This window comes from Artibeus jamaicensis, unplaced genomic scaffold, assembly GCF_021234435.1.
Source record: "Artibeus jamaicensis isolate MK-2021 breed Jamaican fruit bat unplaced genomic scaffold, CSHL_Jam_final scaffold_847, whole genome shotgun sequence".
NCBI classification, from domain to species: Eukaryota; Metazoa; Chordata; class Mammalia; order Chiroptera; family Phyllostomidae; genus Artibeus; species Artibeus jamaicensis.
Genome location: NW_026522057.1, coordinates 31,073,139 through 31,090,319, shown reverse-complemented (window position 1 = coordinate 31,090,319; position 17,181 = coordinate 31,073,139). Strand labels below are relative to the sequence as shown.

The 17,181-nt window shown below is 64.6% G+C and overlaps 3 protein-coding genes and 1 long non-coding RNA gene across 4 annotated transcripts in view; 2 read left to right on the top strand and 2 right to left on the bottom strand.

Moving 5' to 3' along the window:
- Positions 1 to 588, bottom strand: part of GNB1 (G protein subunit beta 1) — a 48,340-nt gene extending 47,752 nt beyond the window's left edge. Inside the window, exon 1 of the mRNA XM_037146929.2 lies at positions 250 to 588. The gene's annotated coding sequence lies outside the window, so the exon portion shown is untranslated. The remainder of the gene's footprint in view (positions 1 to 249) is intronic.
- Positions 589 to 2,573: 1,985 nt separating this feature from the next.
- Positions 2,574 to 6,950, top strand: LOC128626686 (uncharacterized). Its single transcript, XR_008390732.1, has 3 exons — positions 2,574 to 2,677; positions 5,580 to 6,194; positions 6,646 to 6,950. It is a non-coding gene; the product is annotated as an uncharacterized LOC128626686 (long non-coding RNA).
- A 2,812-nt stretch (positions 6,951 to 9,762) lies between these two features.
- On the top strand, positions 9,763 to 14,096 carry CALML6 (calmodulin like 6). The gene is made up of 6 exons (XM_037146839.2): positions 9,763 to 9,778; positions 9,864 to 9,997; positions 13,393 to 13,567; positions 13,656 to 13,800; positions 13,878 to 13,978; positions 14,050 to 14,096. Exons 1-6 carry the CDS (start codon positions 9,763 to 9,765, stop codon positions 14,094 to 14,096), a joined length of 618 nt encoding a protein of 205 aa, XP_037002734.2.
- A 411-nt stretch (positions 14,097 to 14,507) lies between these two features.
- TMEM52 (transmembrane protein 52) lies at positions 14,508 to 16,313 on the bottom strand. Its single transcript, XM_053660486.1, has 5 exons — positions 16,203 to 16,313; positions 16,074 to 16,117; positions 15,914 to 15,973; positions 15,161 to 15,339; positions 14,508 to 15,075 (listed from the first exon to the last, which is right to left on the bottom strand). The coding sequence occupies exons 1-5, from the start codon at positions 16,269 to 16,271 to the stop codon at positions 14,879 to 14,881; spliced, it is 549 nt and encodes a 182-aa protein (XP_053516461.1). The 5' UTR covers positions 16,272 to 16,313; the 3' UTR covers positions 14,508 to 14,878.
- Positions 16,314 to 17,181: the final 868 nt, after the last annotated feature.

Here is a 17,181-nt window from a genome sequence, read left to right as displayed (position 1 = left end):
CGACTCCGGCGCGCGCGCGCACGCACGCACGCGCGCTTCCTCGTCGCCCCGGTTCCGCGCGTGAAAGCCAATTAAAGGCGCCGCGTCCTCGGGGACCGGCCCCGGGGGCACCTCAGGCCTATCTTGCCTGGCGCCGCGATCCGTGCGCCCCAAGGGGCCGGTTTCTTCTCGCTGCCGACCGGCCCGGTTTCCGGCCCGGCTGACCGCACCCCGCACCCGGCACCCCGCCTACGCCAAGCTGGGACTGACCCTCAGGCCTGTGGGTTCCAGGGAGCTGGCCGGTTCCTCCGTCTAAGGCGGTGGCCCAGCGGGGCCCGATCGGAACGAGGTCGGCCTCCCGGACGCCCCGCCGCGGTGGCTAGGGCCGGCGCTCCGAGGAGCCCGTGAGGCTCCTGGGGTTTGAGGCTCGGGCAGTGGTCCTGTGGGGGGTGTCCGCCTGGGCGGGAGGTGAGACCACGGGAAAGTGCGTCGGGAGCAGAGATGGTCCGCCCCGCAGGTGCTGCTGAAACGTCAGCGGAGCCGCTGGAGATGGAAGACCCCCGGCGGGAAAAGGGGAGAAGCTGGGGTGGGTCAGATGGGCCTCCCTCGCCACTGCCCGTCGTGCCTGCTCACCTCTGCCTCCGGGTTCCGACGCCACCCCGCCCTCCACCCCTTCGCCGCGGGGCCCGCCGCCCCGCCCCGCCCCAACCCAACCCGCGCCTCTCACCGCCCCAGCCCCCCTGCCCCGCCCTCCCGCCCGACTCCAGGGAACTGGAGAACTTGTCAGCCACCCAGCTGACCCCTAACACAGGCCACAACCTCAAGGACCCTGTTACCCCCCCCCCCAGGGCTGTTCCCGGTCACTGGCCCTTTCTTTCCGCACAGCGACACATCTCATCGTTCTTGCAGCCCTTCCTCAACTCTTGGCACAGGTGCTCCAGGCTCCCCTCAGGCCCACCCTGCCCCAACCCTGACCTCATCCGGTTCCTAAATGGTATTTAGGAGCCAGACTCCAGGCTCCGGGTGTGCTTACCGCAGCTGCAGTGTCATTGCCCACCGTCCTGCGGGGGGACAGAGCTAGGGAACCTGTGCAGGCAGGTGCACACACAACCTGCACCCAGGTGACCAACCTCCCGTAATGGGCGACGCCCCACCCCTCACCCCACAGGGACTCTGGCCTCCGCTGAGCTGCCCTGGGCCCCCAACCCAGCAGCAGGGAGATTCATTTGCATCAGCTGATTAGCTCCTCTGCTTCAAACCACCAGCGGTGCCATCGCTCCTCCCCTACCTGCAGGTCCCTCTGTCCTCTGCACCTCGGCTCTTCTCTCTGCCCTCTGCCCCCCTCCCCCAGGTTCCTAAGAAAGGAAAGGGATGGGAAAGGAGGGGCAGACCTAGCGGCAGAGCAGGAGAAGGGGGGACATGGGGGCAGTGGTCGCTGCTGCTGTGGGGGTGTCCACAGGCATGGGGGCACCTCAGAACCCTCAACCTCCGGAGGCCTTGGCAGGCACCACGCTGCAGGCCTGAGGCTGCAGGAGCAGTCCAGGGCACCCCTGCCCCCACCATGACCCCAGTCAGACTCATCACCAGGGGTGCCAGGGCTGCGGGGCAGGGACGCTGGGCCACTGCCCACCACAGTTGACCTAGGATTTCGGGGGCAGCCCTGGCTCCCCAGCTAATCTGTAGGTCTGCAGGGTGTGGCAGGGCCTGAGTTGGAACTTGCCCTGTGGCCCCGACCTGAAATTCTCCTTTATGTATTTATAGATGGGGTGTGAGGAGCAAAGTTTGAGGGAAGACAGGAGGGAAGGAGCAGGGGCCCAGGCCCTTATTCCCGGGCCCCCTGTGTAGCCTGGGGCTTTATCTTCCCCTGGCTGGCACGGAAGAGTCCCAGGCATCCCCTGCCCCTCCCCGACCAGCTCCCAGGCAGCAGGGCCCTCTGGCTTTGGGGACATGTGCCCTGGGGCTTGGTTGGTTCTCAGGAGCCTCCAGCTTCCAGCTGGGGCCCTTTGGACTTCAAGGATCTGAAAGACGTTGTAGGGAGCTTTCTGCTCCTGCTTCCAAGTCCCCTGCCCAGATCCCCTGCAGTTTTTGTCTCTCAGCTGCTGCCCGGGCACCACCTCCCTGGGGCGCTAATCAGCCCACAGTGGATCCGTGCGGAGCTCTGGCCCAGCCAGCCAGGAACCCAGGCGTCTGATTTTCCAGCCACAGTCTCCCACTCTGGAAACAAGCGGCTTAGAGATCGTGCTGGGGTCCCGAGGCCACAGCTGTAGCCAGCCAGCCAGACCCTGACCCACTTCCCATGGGCGAAGGAGGCAGCCAAAGGCTTGACTGAGTGCCAGACCTTCACTAAAAACCGGAGGGGGCGCAAGTGCATAATTTAGATGCCCCCTCCCCCCACGCCCCATCTGTTCTTGAGCAGGAACTGGTCTGGTGGAGAGCTAGGTCTTATTAAATGCAAATCAGGCAGACGATCTGTGCGCAGGAGCAGGGCCGGCGCCCACTTGGGCCCCGCTCCAAGCCCGGCTTCTAAGGGTCTCAGAGCCTTGGGGGCGCTCCCGCAGGGTCGGTCCCGGGCCCGCGGAGCTTCTCGTCACGTGACCAGCCTGCCCTGGCTTCCCGTAACTGAGACTGCAGCCTGGCCCCGCCTCCCCGCCCCAGAAGACCGAGGACGGGAGGAGGAAGGGAGGCAGCGGGAGCAAATGTAGGTAATCTAGAAGAAGCGTTAATTAGTTCCCTCGGGCGTCCAGACGCGGGCCGGGTGACTAACGGGGTTAGGAGATTGAGGAGGCTCCTCATCCCTTCTCTGGGTAGGCGCCGAGCGCCAGGGGTGCGCCTGGCCTGGATGTGGGCGGGTCTGCGGGGGGCAGCACCGGAGAGCCCTGCGCAGCTTAGGTGGGCTGACCAGTGGGACAGCGACGTTTGAGCAGAGCCCATGGCATGGTCGGCAGCAAGGGAGCCAGCAGATGGGCTGGAGGCCTCAGAGCCAGGAGAAGGGTCAAGGCCCCGAGGCGGTGGGCGTGGCCAGCGAGGTCATTGGCCTTGGGGCCGAGAGGCTGCTGCAGCAGCTCGGAGAAGGCAGACCAGCTGGTCAGCTTTGGGGAGGGTGCTGGCCATCGCCCTGGCTGCCAGCACTCCCTGAAGGACCCCTGAGCCCCTCCCCCTGTGCAGCGGAGGCAGCCTCTCTCCCGGAAGAGTGTGGCTGCTTCCTTGTCCTCCAAACCCACAGCCGAGCTTCTGCTGACCTGACCTCTGAGCCCTTCACCTTCTGTTCGCCTGCCTTGGTCATGACCGGCCAGTGGGGAATCGGAAAGCCTCAAGTTAGAGGCGTAGGGCGAGTACACACAGGGGTGGGCACCTGCATTTTGGAGGCGTGTCTCCACACCCCAGACCTGGAGCAGACACCCTAGGGAAGGCCCAGGTGCCCCTCCTGCCCCTCCTGGAGGCAGCTGGCCCAGGTGGGCAGCACTCAGCCAGACCATCCACTCAGCAAAGGCCCGCCCAGCCCACCTCCCTTCCTAGAGGCCCACCACCCGCCTTCCTCCTGGGGCTCCTGATGGAGGCGGCTGCATCTGCTCTCTGTGCAGACCCTGGGGCTGCCCTGTGGTGGCCACGTCATCATTCGAAGAGGGCGACGTCTTTGTTGAGAACACAAACCTCCCTAACGAAGAAGGATGCAAGTAGAAGTGTAGAGAATCAGTCATGAGTCAGGGCAGCCAGTGGCAGAATCTTAAACCAGCTTATGGGAAAAGAGGAATTGACCGGTTCTGGGGATAAGCCCCCCATGTGCAGATGTTCAGGCACAGCTGGATCCAGACATTTGCTGAGGCTGCGAAGGCTCCCACTTGGCTCTGTCCCCCACATCCCTATAGCGTTTCCTCCTCTCTGCCTGGGCAGAGAAAAATGGCTGCTGGGCCTGCCTTCCCGCCACCCCCAGCTCAGCAGCCACTCATAGTGCTGCTCTGAAGGCTCCAAGGCATCTCTGTGGACCCAGGAAAGCTGTGTAAGGCCTCGCTCAGATTTCTTGGAGGAAGTTAGTCTCTCTGCTGGGACCCTGCACAGCACCTAGGGCAACATGCCGTGCCCTCACCAGGGGGAGAGCTACTGGGAGAGGCAACAGAGCTGTCCCCACCTGCGGTTTGGCTGAAAGCAGGATCAGAATGGCCCCCTCCTGGGTCCTCCTGGCTCTTCCCGGCTGGCCAGGCGGCCCTCTCCTCTGGCCCGCTAGGCCCTGAGACCAGACGCTGGGGTCCAAGCCTGGAGTGGCGGGGCTGGGCAGGGCAGGCTCTGCCCCCTACCTTCACAGTAGCTCCTGGAGGGGTTCCTGGGGTGGGGGCATCTAGGGCGCCCCAAGGGGCAGTCAGCACTCCCACCCGGCCCAGCCCCCAGTACTTCCTGTCCTGGCCGGGCAGCGCCTTGGCAAGGAGGCCACAATTGTTCTCTGCACTTCCCGCAGCTGTCGGCAGAGCCGGCGGTCCCCCGCCCAGCCTGGCCTGGCTGTGCAGCCCCAGCACCTCCTGGACCAGCTGGGAGCCCTGCAAGGGTGGTGCAGACACTCAGATTGCCAGAGAGAGAGAGAGAGAGACGAGACGAGGGCCAGGGAGGGGCACGCACAGGCCTGGACCGGAGAGGTGTCCAGAGAGAGGAGGGAGCAGGAGACTGGGAGAGCTGGTCCCCAGTCAGCTGCTGTGCCTGCCCACCAGGCCGTGGGGTCTAAGCCCTGGAGACCCCTTCTGGGCCCCTGCTGCTCCCAAGCCTCCCATCCTCAGGCGCCACGTCCAGGCCTGGGCCTGCTCAGTGAGGGGCCCTGGGGCCCAGGATCCAGGGTGGGCCCAGGCCTGCTGCCTTCAGGTCCCAGTGCTGATGGAGCAGGGGCTGGCAGGGTGACAGCTGGGGGGGTCACAGTAACTCATCCAGGGGCATGGCACAGCTGGTCTCAGGGCCAGGGGGCCTGCTGGTCTCCAGGGCCCTGTCCTGGGGGAGGGGCACTGCAGGGCTCAGCTCTGCCAGTACCTGCCAAGTCAACAGCTTGCACCTGTGGCGCAAGCAGGGGGAGGAGGGTGGGCAGTCCAGCCCCCCACACACCCCCGGTACCTGTTAAGGGGCCACAGAAGGGTGCGGTCGGCACAGCCTTCCCGAGCCCCGCTGCCCCGCCGCCCCGCCCCCGCCTCTGGGTGAGCCGCGGCCCAGTGGCAGACCCAGGGCTGCAGTGGGTGCCCTGGGACCGCCCTCTCACCCCCAGGAGGCTGGCTGGAGGTCACCTGGTACGAAGGTGCCAGGAGGGCCTGTGTTCATCTAGAGCAGAGTGGCACTCTCTGGTGGGAGCAGGAGCATGGGGCACAGCCAGGACAGTGACACCGAGGGGCAGGGACACGACCCTCCAGGCCGCCTGGGCCCAGAGCCCACTCTGTGGGCACTACAGGCACCACGTGGTACGGCACCGCATCACACGCTACCGCCCCATGGCACATCTGCCACACCACGCCACGCCACCTGGGTGTCGGCACGCGGTGTCCCCTAGCTCCCCAGGTGCCCAGCAGGAGTGGCCCTGTCCTCTGGGCTTGCATGCTGGTCACTGTCTTTATTGCCCCTTGGTCTCTTCGTAGGTCACAGACCTGGAGGGACCGTCCACTGAGGAAGCAGGGACTCAGCCCCGTGGCCTGAGTGCCCAGATCCCTACCCTGCCCTCTGCTCAGCCCAGGGCATGGGGTCTCCACCAGGAACTTCCTCTGCACCGCGGACCCCAAGCCCCTGGCCGGGTGGGGGCCGGTCCCCGGGACTCGCTGGTTCCCTCCGCAGGGCCCCGTCCCCTCAGCGTTTCCATTTTGCACTGTGGTGAAATTTAGTGCGGAAACCCTTTGGAAGTTCAGTGGCAGCGATATGCTCACACCCCCTCACTCCCGTGCGGCCCCCATACCTGTCTGGCCCCACAGCCCCACCGTCCCCTCCGGAAGCAGCCCCCACGCCCATGGGCAGTGGCTCCCATTTCCACCCCAGGCCTCCAACCGCCAGCCGGCCAGCCCGAATTCTGTCCCCATGCGCCACTGCCACCGGCTGTGGGTGCCGCTTGTGACCCCCTGTGCCCGATGTTCTCCAGGCCCGTTGACATTGTGTCTAGACAGTGACAGTCCCCTGTGTAGGCGGGCCATACTCGCTGATGGACATTCAGCCTGTTTCCGCCCTTTGGCCAGTGTGATTGGAGCTGCCACCAACGTTAATGTGTAAGTTTCGGTTTGACCGACGGCACCCCCCCCCCCCCCCGCCGACTTCCACCACCCCACCCCCCGGCTCCACAGCAGCCTTGCTGGTCTAAGGCTCTCCGCTGGGCTCCGGCCGGGCGCAGGCTCCCTGCTGTCTACCTTTCTGAGGTCCTGTTCTCGTGGGTGTGGGGTGGCACCTCCCTGACACCCAGCCATGCTGGGCACCTGTCCTCGGGCAGGCTGGCCATGTGTGTCTGGAGGGGGGTCTGTTCGGGCCCTCTGCCCACTTTCCAGCCTGTGCTGTTGTGGCTGTGTGGAGCTGTGAGGCTTCTTGGTGTAGCTTGGACACTAGGCCTGTGTCAGATGCGCGAGTTGCAAATATTTGGTGGGCTCTCTCGAGAGCACACCCCTGCCCTTTCCCAACAAGAACTTGACCCCCTACGCTTTCTTCTCTTCGTGAATTCCTTCACAGCCCGCGTCGCCGACCACCCTAACCGTGTGGAGGAACACGCTTCCCCTGCCCCCAAGGTGCCTCTGGCCGGTCTGATATCCGATAGACCCGAGGCAGATCAGCAACAGGAAACAGCTAACTATGTGCGGGAACCCCACAAACAGGGGAGCCCGAGACCCGCAGGCCGAGAGGTCCGCAGCCAGAAAGGGACCGTGGGCAGCGGAGGTCCGGGGCTAGGGAGGGGCGACACCTGCAAAGGCCTTTGCAAGATGATCACAGGAGCAGAGATTTAGTGAATGTTAAATAAAACCGTGTTCTGCCTTATAGACACAGGGGTCCAAAGAAGTTATCTCTGATAATCCCTCCTGGGTGAGGCCTCTAATTTTTGTTCTGTCCAGTGGTTCAGGGAGGGGCACAAGTCTTTCTCCGTCCTTTAACTCAATCTGCATGTGGGCCACACAGGAAACCCTCAGGGGGCCTGCCAGACCCAGATGCTGACAGCAGGGACATGAAAATTCCTAAGGAGTCCCCTCTGTTCTCTCCTGCCCCCTTAACCGGCAGCCCTGCATTTCATGCGACCCCTCCTCACTCCTCCTCTGATTCCGACTCTGAACTCGAGCTGCAAAGATGCCTTTCTCTGCGGCGTGTTCTCAATCCCTTGAGATTTCGCCTCCCAGCAACTGTCGTCAGCTTGGTTCAAACAAACTCATAAAAATTCCCTCCAGGTCTGGACATTTTTCACGTCCACACCACTGAGGCTTATCTGAGGCCAGCGGAGATCAGCCGCCAGGTTCCAGAGCCAGAGTGAAAGGGTTGAACGCAGCTAGGAGGCAGAACAGGGACGGGGGCTTGAGTCCTGGGCCTCGGGGCACCTCAGCAGGAAGGGGGGCCCTGCCTGTCATCCACCTCCACCCTAGTGCCTGTCCCAGAGGACCCCCCCAGGGCTCCTGCTCAGCCCCGCCCTCTCCCAGGGCTGGGCGGTGCCTTGCCTGGTCTGGGTCCCTGGGGCAGAGCCAGTCTTCCTCCCCTGGGCGGACCCTGGAGCAGGCTCTGGGCTTGGGAAAGGCAGCCCAGCCCCAGGCCAGGGGCACAGGAAGTGCAGGGTGTCGCTCCTGGAGGGGGAGGGCCGGCCCCTCCTGTGCTTTCTCAGTCGTCTTCTTTCTGCCCCTTGCCCATGGGTGACCCTGGCCTGACAAGATCTAAGGGCAGCCCAGCACCTTCACTGCCTGCTGAATGAAGGGGAGTTGGGTGCCCGTGACTGTGGGCATGTCTATGTCCTGTGTGGGCTGGGCCAGGGGGGCAACGGGAAGGGAAGTGGTCACTGGGTCCCTGTGCTCTGCTGCCCCGCCCCTGCTCTCAGCCACCAGGCTCTGCTCTGAGTCAGGGGGGCACCACTGAGGGGGCGGGGGACAGCAACTGCCCTTGTGCAGGGCCCCCAGAGTCCCAGTGCTCTGCAGTGTCCCCAGGCCCAGGCCCAGGGGTTCCAGTTCTGCAGGCCCTCCTCAGGGACCAGGATCTGGAAGCCATAGCTCGCCTTCTCCGCACTGGGCTCCAGCACCTGAGGGCTGTTTGTCAGGATTGGGCCCTGAGGCCCAGCCCTAGCCACCTGGGAGGTGATGCAACGGAGGCCTGGGAGGGGCCTGGAGAGGGTGGAGTCAGAAGGTGGTGGTTTCAGAGGCCCTGAGGGCAGGAGGCCCAGGTGAAGTGGGGAAGTCGGTGGTGGGCAGGGACCCCAGGCAGCAGGGGCGCTGGGTAGTGCCCAGAGCACTCTGGCCCCTCCTGGACAGCAGGGCCTGCAGGCCCCGTGGGTTGGAAAGCAGCAGCGGTTGGAGTCCACAGGGGTGCAGCCTGGAGCCAGGGGCCCTGGAGCCCTCACTGTGACGTCACTAGGGGACTCTGCCTGCTGTCTCCTTGGGCGCCTGCCCAGGGCTGGTCTCCAGGCCTGCACCTGGGGCCCCGGGGGTGGCTCAGCTTGCCAGATCACACTTCCAAGGGCCTGTCTATCCTGCCCCATTGCCCCTCCAAAACCCCCGGTGGCTGAGGTTGCGGAGGGCGTGTGTCAGATCTTGGGTGGGCACTGAGGTGCGGAGGCCTCTGAGCAAGACCATGGGGAGCACAGGAAGCTCACCAGAGGGTGAGGGGCCGGGGGTCAACCCTGTCAGGGCAGGACCTGGGGCACTGCTGAGGCTGGGACCATGTGCCCACCCCGCTGCCTGGTTCTGCTCCCATGGGCCCATGGGGGCCAAGCCAGGGCCAAGCTCTGCACAGAGGAGGACAGGCTGTCCCCCCAGCAAGGTACCTTACCTCCTCAAGCCTCAGTTTCCCCTTCGTACAGGACAGACCTCCAGGCTCCTGCCCCTCCCTGGCTGCTGAGCTCCGGGAGTGCAGGCTGCAGAGAGGGCTGAGGCTCTTGATGCATAAAACCTCTTTTAGCTTTTGGCCCTGACAGGCATGGCTTGGTTGCTAGAGCATCAAACTGCAAAGCAAAAGGTCACAAGTTTGATTCTGGGCAGGGCACCTGTAAGCGTTGCAGGCTGGTCCCTGGTCAGGGTGCATGTGAGAGGAAGCCTACTGATGTTTCTCTCATTGATGTTTTAGTCCCTCTCTTAATCCTTCCCTTCCCCTCTCCCTAAAAATAAATAAAAATAAGTAAATAAAATCTTAAAACTTATTTTCGCTTTTGGACAAAATGACCTTGCTGTCATCGCATTCAAACACCACCAGGGATGACAAGGAAGAGCCACCAGAACATGAACGCCCCTGAGCGCTGGTGGAGGAGCAGGAGACAGAGGACCCACAACTGCGGAAGGTCAGCTGTGAGTCCTGGGGCCTGCGCAGAGCAGGAGGGCCTCCGGGGACGCGCAGCCCGCCAGGGCCCTGCGCAGGTCGCAGTTCAGGGAGCCTCAGGACGCCCAGGCCAGGGCCCCTGCAGTTGGGCTACCCCGGGGCACCCTGCTGTGCACCGGGTCTGCCTGAGGACTTGTCTGCAGGCGTGGTTGTCGGTCCAGTGAAGGCTCCGCAGATGCGCAGTCCACGCCCTGACCCACTCTCTGCCTCGCGGCGGACCCGACAGGGAAGACTGTCGTCTGTCTCACAGGACAAGGAAAGGGATGTTTACACCTACTTATGTCCCAAGCGATGGTGGGAACCCCAGGTCAGGTTCAGAGGGCAAACGAGGGGCCGAACGCGGCCCAGGCAGGTTTACTGGACGAAGACCCTACCCCACCGGACCTCCCTAGGGCCGACCCCCACCGCCGCGGTCCCGGAACTGCGGCCGGCCCGGTGCCCCGCCCAGCCCCGCTCGGCTACCCCAGCCCCGGCCCCTCCCCGCTCCGCACTTGCAAGGCTCCGCGCGGCCCACGAGCGCCGCCTGGTGAGGAAGCGCGGACTGCCAGCCAGCGCACCGCTTCCGGGCTGGGGTTGAGTGACGGGGCGGGACTAACAGACGGAAGGGGGCGGGACCTAGAGGGGCGGAGTCGAGCGGACTACGCGAGGGCCGGTGACGGGATGGGGCTGGGTGATGGGACGGACCACGAGCCCTGCAAAACGGAGGGCTGAATGACAGAAGGGGGCGGGGCCTAGCGATGGGCCGGGGGCGGGGCTGAGAGATGGAGAGAAGGCGGAACCCTGTTTGGGGCAGGATGGAGTGATGGGCCTAGGACCTGGCCCAGCGAGGTGTCAGAGAGACGGGGGCGGGGCCCAGCGAGGGTCCGGAGCGAGGCTGAGCGAGCCAGAGAGGGCGGGACCGGGTGCTGGGGCGGGACCTAGCTTCGGGTCGGGTCCCGGGCCGCGCCGCGAGCGGGGCAAAAGGTGGGACCCCACGATCCGAAGGGGGCAGGATGTATGTGCGGGCTTCTCCAGAAGCCTTTGAATCTGCGAACTGAGCAAACAAGAGGGTGGACGGCACCGGGTGAGCTCGAGGGCCCACAAAAGCACTGCGAGGTCTGTTTGCCAGACTGGGACATCTGTCCCGCCCTGCCCTCTGACATCTGTGCTCCTGGCTCTCAGGCCTTCGCTATCAGACTGAAGTCCACCACTTGCCCTGCCCCCCCCCCCCGCGGTCTCCTGCTGGCAACTGGCAGATCCTGGGATTTCTTGGACTCCACGGTTACCTGAGCCAATTCCCTATAAAATCTATATATAATTGTTTGTCTTTCTGTGGAATCCTAACACAACACACAATGGAGTTATTATCTGGCCTTTAAAAAGGGAGGAAATTCTAACACATGCTACGTGGATGGACCTTGAGGACATGCTGCGTGAAATAAACCAGACCAGACACAGAAGGACACGTGTGGCCCCACCCATGTGAGGTCCCTGGAGGACCTCAGATCCACAGGGCCAGAGAGTAGATGGGGGTGCAGGGGTCGGGGCGGGGGTGGGGTGAGTGTTACATGGAATTCAGTTCGCAAAGACCAGAAGTTCTGGAGGGCATTGTGGTGAGGGCTGCATAGTGCTGTGCACCTGCCTGGTTGCCTCGAGCTGTGTCTGCAGAAATGGTTGGGCTGGTAAATTCTATGTGATGCGTGTCTGTCCTAGGTATTAAAAAAGGACAAACAAAAAGGTTGTGGTACATAACTGAGGTTCAGTAAATGTTCCTTTCGCAGAGGACTATTTTATGCAAATTCCACCACTGTACTCAATGGCTATGTGAAAAAACAAAACCTTCACAGCATGGTCTAGACTGGCGTCCCAGCAAACCCCTGGCACCACAGCCTGGCCAGGATGGAGGGAAGTGGCCCCCACGCCCTTTCCCCGAGGCCCTCGGGCTTCCCTACCCCTTCCTTCGGCACCTCCAGTCCCCTCTGCTGTCTCCTCCGCAGGTTGTGGTTTGGACTTTTGGATGTGAAGAGTTTCATGGAAATGGTGTTGCACTTCTGACCCCTGTAGCTTGGGACTTTCAAGTGGGGGAGGTGGGAAAGTCTTCTCACCATCAGAAGAGAGGGGACCCAGAGCAGGCTTTTCCTCCAGCTCGGCCTCCTGATGGCCTGGCACCTGCTGGAGCCATCGCATCCCGGTCAGCAGAAATCCTGCAGTCTCAGCAGCTGGCGTCCCTGTGGCTTCAGATGCCCGAGAGGCTGAGCCAGCACAGCAGGGTGGGGGGACAAGGCATGGCTCACCTGCTCAGACTCATCAGGCCAGGACAGGTGTGTGTGCACACACAGGGGCCTCTGGGGACCACACGTGGCAGGGGAGGGGTGACTGTGACTCTCCCTGGGCCCAGGAACTGGAGGGGGTGGGAAGAGCAGCTGACCTGGACAGAGGCTTTGGGAGCCTCAGGGGGGTGCCTGTGCCTGAGGGCTGCACATACATGTGCAGGTATGTGCAGCTGTGGATTCTTGTCACTACACAGCCCGCTCCCGGCTCCCAGATCCCTCAGGAGACAGCTCTGCTGTTCTGAGTGGAAGGGAGGTCAGGTTTCCCTGAGAATAGCCCCCTCTGTCCAGAGGAAAGCTGGCCTGGCCTCCTGGTGGCCAGTTCAGGCCCCCTGGTCCCATCTGTTCTGCGTCTGTCCCCCCAGCCACACTCACTGGGGGCGGGAGGAGCATTGGCACCCTCCCCTGTCTTAGGGCGTCTGCCAGGTGCTGGCACCAGCTGGTGCTGGGTCCACACAGACATGAGGGTGACGCCTGACCGGGGGGGTGTCCGACAAGGGCCCTCACAAATAAGCAATGGCAGTCACTGTCAGGGTCCTGCCGCAGCTAGGGAGGAGGGTGATGTCGCGGAGAGGGGACAGCCCTTCTTCTGCCCTCAGCCCAAGGTGTCCATCCTTGCTGTGGGCCTGGGAGGGACGAGGCTGGGGCCTTGGCTGGGACTCAGGGTCTGAGGGGGGCTCTGAGCGAGGGGATGCCCAGGCCGAGGAGGGCCAGGAAGGAGCCCTATGGTGAAGGGCCAGGCCTGTCCCTAAATAGGGCCAGCAGACTCTCCTGGCCATAAAAGGCTCTTGGAGTCAGGACCCCGGGGACCCCAGGCAGCCAGGCCCAGCTAAAACACAGCTGCCATCCCTGCCCTTGCACTCTACCCACGGCAGCTCTAGCAGCACGGTGCACCGTCCTCAGCCAGCTCTGTCCCCTCAGCCAGCCACAGACATGGTAAGGCCTCCCGGCAGGTTCCCCGTGGGCTGCTGGGCAGTGGAGCAGGGGCGGGAGCGGCGCCTGGGGCAGAGAGGACGGGCAGGGCCCCAAGGCACAGGAGTGGCTGGGCCTGAAGCTGTAAGGGTCTCTCCGGGAACCCAAGGAAGAAGTTCAGTGAGAGCAGAGTCTGGGGCTGAGGCTAAGCAGCCCTCTCCCAAAGCTGCCACAGTGGTGGTGGGCAGAGGGTGCCAGGTACTGCACTGTCCCCCTGGGATGTCAGGACAGGTCTGGAAGCCCCTTGCCCTGGAGCCTACAGCCTGGCCTGGGTCAAGCTCCTCCCCTCAGTCCCAGGTGTCCCTCCCCTGGCCTCACCTTGCGTCCACTGCCGGGTCCCCTGCCGTGCAGCCCCGATGAGTGGCTGGCCTGTGCCCTGGCCCCTGGGCACCCGGCGCCCCCCGCCTGGCCGCCTCCAGTGCCCTTCCCTTTCTGCTGCCTGGCAGAGCCCTGCTCCTCCCTCAGGCGCCACCGCGTGTTGCCCTTGCCCTGGAGCTGGCCCCGGGCTGGGGCCTCCTTTTTAAACCACAAGCTCTGAAGGGTGTGTTGTGCCACGTGCCCCGCCTGGGGCCTCGAACCTCCCCAGGACAGGGGGCAGAGGGCCCCGTGAGGCTGGCTGGCGTGACCCGCGTCCCCACAGACGGAGCGCTTGACGGCCGCGCAGATCACGGAGTACAAGGGGGTCTTCGAGATGTTTGACGAGGAGGGCAACGGGGAGGTGAAGACGGCCGAGCTGGAGCGGCTCATGAGCCTGTTGGGCATCAACCCCACCAAGAGCGAGCTGACCTCCATGGCCAAGGACGTGGACCGAGACAGTGAGCCCAAGCGGGGAGCCTGGGGGGCCCGGCGTGTGGGCTGTGCCCGGCCCCTCACGTGGGACATCCTGCCCCTTGCTTCCTGCAGACAAAGGCTTCTTCAACTGTGACAGCTTCCTGGCCCTGATGGGGATTTACTGGGAGAAGGCCCAGAATCAGGAGGGCGAGCTGCGGGCAGCTTTCCGAGTCTTCGACAAGGAGGGCAAGGGCTACATCGACTGGGACACACTCAAGTAGGGCCGGGCGGGCGGGGTGGGCAAGGGCAAGGGCCCCTGGGCACCACTCACCGTGGGGGCCGGGGGTCCCGCAGGTATGTGCTCATGAACGCAGGCGAGCCCCTCAATGAGGTGGAAGCAGAGCAGATGATGAAGGAGGCAGACAAGGACGGGGATGGGACCATCGACTATGAGGGTGAGCGGGGCCGGGCCCTGGGAGCCCGCAGCCCAGCTGGGCAGGGCTGCTGACCGGCCCTCTGCTTCCAGAGTTCGTGGCCATGATGACCGGAGAGTCCTTCAAGCTGGTCCAGTAGGAGCAGCTGCTCTGGCTGTGGGCAGCCTGCCCGAGTGAAGAGCCACTGCCCGCTGCCTGCCGCTGCCCACTGCTGCCCGGTCCACCACACCCTGCTCCGCCACCCCCCCGCCCCACCTGCCCCAGCAATGTGGCTAATAAACATGCCCGCCAGACTTCTGAGCGCCTCACTGTTTCCAGCCTCGCAAAGATGTGGGTCCGCAGAAGGGAGGGGGTTTTCCAGAGTCACCCATAGCACACAGCCTGTCACTGCTGCTGTGACACTTGACCCCACCCTCAACAGCAGTCCGGAGGTGAGGCCGGGCACAGGCCAAGGCCAAGCACTCACGTCATCCGCCTGCACTGCGGGCGGCTGCCTCAGAGCCCCCCCAACCCCACCGGGGACCTTCCCTACAGGCGGAGACCATTTAGATACAAATTTTATTCTCTCCAAAAATCTGTGGAGGCTTAGACCTTGGAGACGTCCTTCAGGCAGAGGGCCTGCTGGGGCAGGCCAGGGGCTAGACGTGGCAACCTGTGTGTGTGTGTCTGTCTGCCTGGCGTCTCGTGGCTACAGGGCCAGGGCTGCGGCAACGTGCTGGAGGTCTGGCCTTCCCCAGGGAAGGGTGATGAGAGTGGGCTGGGGTCTCCTGTGAGCATGAGATGGCCGGTGGCACTGGGAGCTCAGGAGACCTTCCCTGTCCCCTGGGAGGGGCGCCAGGGCCACAGCTGGTGGTGTTGGGCTTTGAGGCTCAGCACCTAGGCCTTGGAGAACTTTCCAGGCCTGAGGCCCCAGAAAGGGGGCTAGACTACTGAGGGGGGAGCCTCTCCCTGCCCGGGTTTGCCCATCTTGACGGCTTCATCGTAGGAGGGAGGTAGTTCGAGGGCGTAGAGGCTGTAGGCAGGAGGGCTCATGGAGTCGAGGTCCAGCTCCCCGAAGGGCAGGGGTAGCCGCATGCCCAGTGGGTACTGCACAGAGCTGTAGGCTGCCAGAAACCAGACTGTGTTTGCGGGGACGGGCCTGGCCCTCCAGCCCCCAGCCCCCCAAAAGCAGTGGGCCGCCTGGCCAGGTACGCAGGCACTCACAGGTCACGGTGCTGTGCACGGGGCTGTCGCTGTCCACAGGGATGAACGTCAGGTCACAGGGCTGAGGCCTTGACGGTAGGTGTGGTTGGGCATGGGCCCGCTTCCGGAGGCAGCAGAACCGGACACAGCTGGCCGTGACCCCACACAGCAGCAGCAGCAGCACGGCGAGCAGGATGAGCCTGGGCAAGGTGGAGAAAGACCCTACGGCTGGATGGCCCCCAGCCACTAGGGGCCCGATCCTCAATGGCCCGGCCATGCAGGGCAGAACGGGCAGGAAACAAGGAAACCAGAGGGTGTCTCTCCAGGCAAACACCTCCTTCCTGGCTGCGGCCGGGCCTGAGGAGCTGGCCAGCGCTGGCCTCCTGGTGCTGGCCCTGGCTGTCTCTCCAGGGTTGGCCACAAGTGGCCTTGGGCTCACTCCCAGGACACACTGTCCTGGGCCGGCTGCACAATCCTGTGCCCAGACCAGAGACTCCCTCAGGAGGAAGGAGGGAGTGGGAGGTGGGCAGGCGGGCTCTGGAGGGAAGTGTGCCCAGGGGCTCAGGCAGGACCCACGGGAAGGCAGCTTCCAGTGCAGGAGGCAGGAGGCTGGGTTCAGCCTTCCAGGCTGCTGCGGGCCCGCGCCTTACCGCCGGCACAGAGAGGGACAACGCTGGCTACAGCTCGTCCATGGAGCCAGGCGGGGTGGGGATCTGGTGGGCTTGGCCCCTGAGGAACCGCCGGACCGGTCTCCGTGCCGCGGCCTCCACTTACCCCACGTGCCACAGGCTGCTCCAGCGGGCCTGGGGCGGGCACCTGCGGGGACAGCAGCACCTGAAGCGGGCGGGCTCTGTCGGCCGGCCGCCCCGCCCCGCCGCCCCAAAGGGCGGGGCCAGGCCCCTGCTCCCTCCCCCGCCGCCCGCCTCCCACTCACTGGTCCGAGGGTTCGCAGCTGCGGTCGGAGAAGCCCAGAGTCACCTGTGGGGACAGGGATGAGCTGGGGCAGGGCGCTCCTGGCGAAGACCCGCCCCGCGGAACCCAAGCCGAACCCGCGGCGACCTACCGGCGGCAGCGGCAGGAGCGGCAGCAGCAGCGGCAGGAGCCGGCGGGCAGCCGACGGCCCTGCGGACATTCTGGGCGCGGACCCGGAGCGCCCGCCAGGCCGCCCAGCGGCTTTATGGCCCCGCCCAGCACAGGCCCCGCCCAGGCCGAGCGACCCCGCCCCCACGTTGGCATCCAGTGAGAGCCGCGTACTTTCCAGGCCCCCCCCACACCGCAGACTCCGCCCCTCGGAGGCCTGGTCTGGGGACCGCACCCCCAGCTCCGCGCCCTGAGGGACCGCCCACGCGGGGCCGGCCCCCTAGAAATCCTGCTTGGCTGCGGGTTCCCTCCTCTTCGCCTATCCTACGGCCTAGGTGTTTGGGGGGCGGTCTCACCCTCGGCCGAGGCGCAAAGCCCTCAGGGGTCCTACGGTCCGGCTGGGAAGCCGTGGCCGGGGCGGGTGTCTACCAGGACCCACGTGGCCAAACTGGGCATACACCGCGGTGCTCCAAGTAAAGGGCTGCGGCAGGCGAGCGCCTGGGGAGCCCTAGCCCTGTTCAACCACAGGAAGTGTGCAGGTGCACGCAGGCCGGCCGGGGCTGGCTCTGGCCCTCACAGCGTCCGGGCCTGCAGACCACTTTCTGGGACTGTTTATGCCTTGAAAGCCATGCTCAACCTAGGGACCGTGGCCTCTGTGGCTTCTGGGCCAGGAGTTGCCCACCCCTCCGCCCACCCTCTGGGGATCAGGCTGAGGGAGGTGGTCAGCACCGTAAGCACCTTGTCCAAGGAGGGTAGGGAGCAGCTCCCTGCCCTGGCTCTTGTCGCACCCAGCACACACTCTGCACGCACCTCTGCCTCTGGAAGGGAAGTGACCATGCTCTGGAGAGCAGGCCTGCCTCTCTCCGGGGCTCCCTGCCGCCTGTCCCGCCAGGCACCTGACTCACAGTCATGATCCCCGTCGGAGCTCTATCCCAGAGCTGTCCCTCACCTCCAGGCTTCCA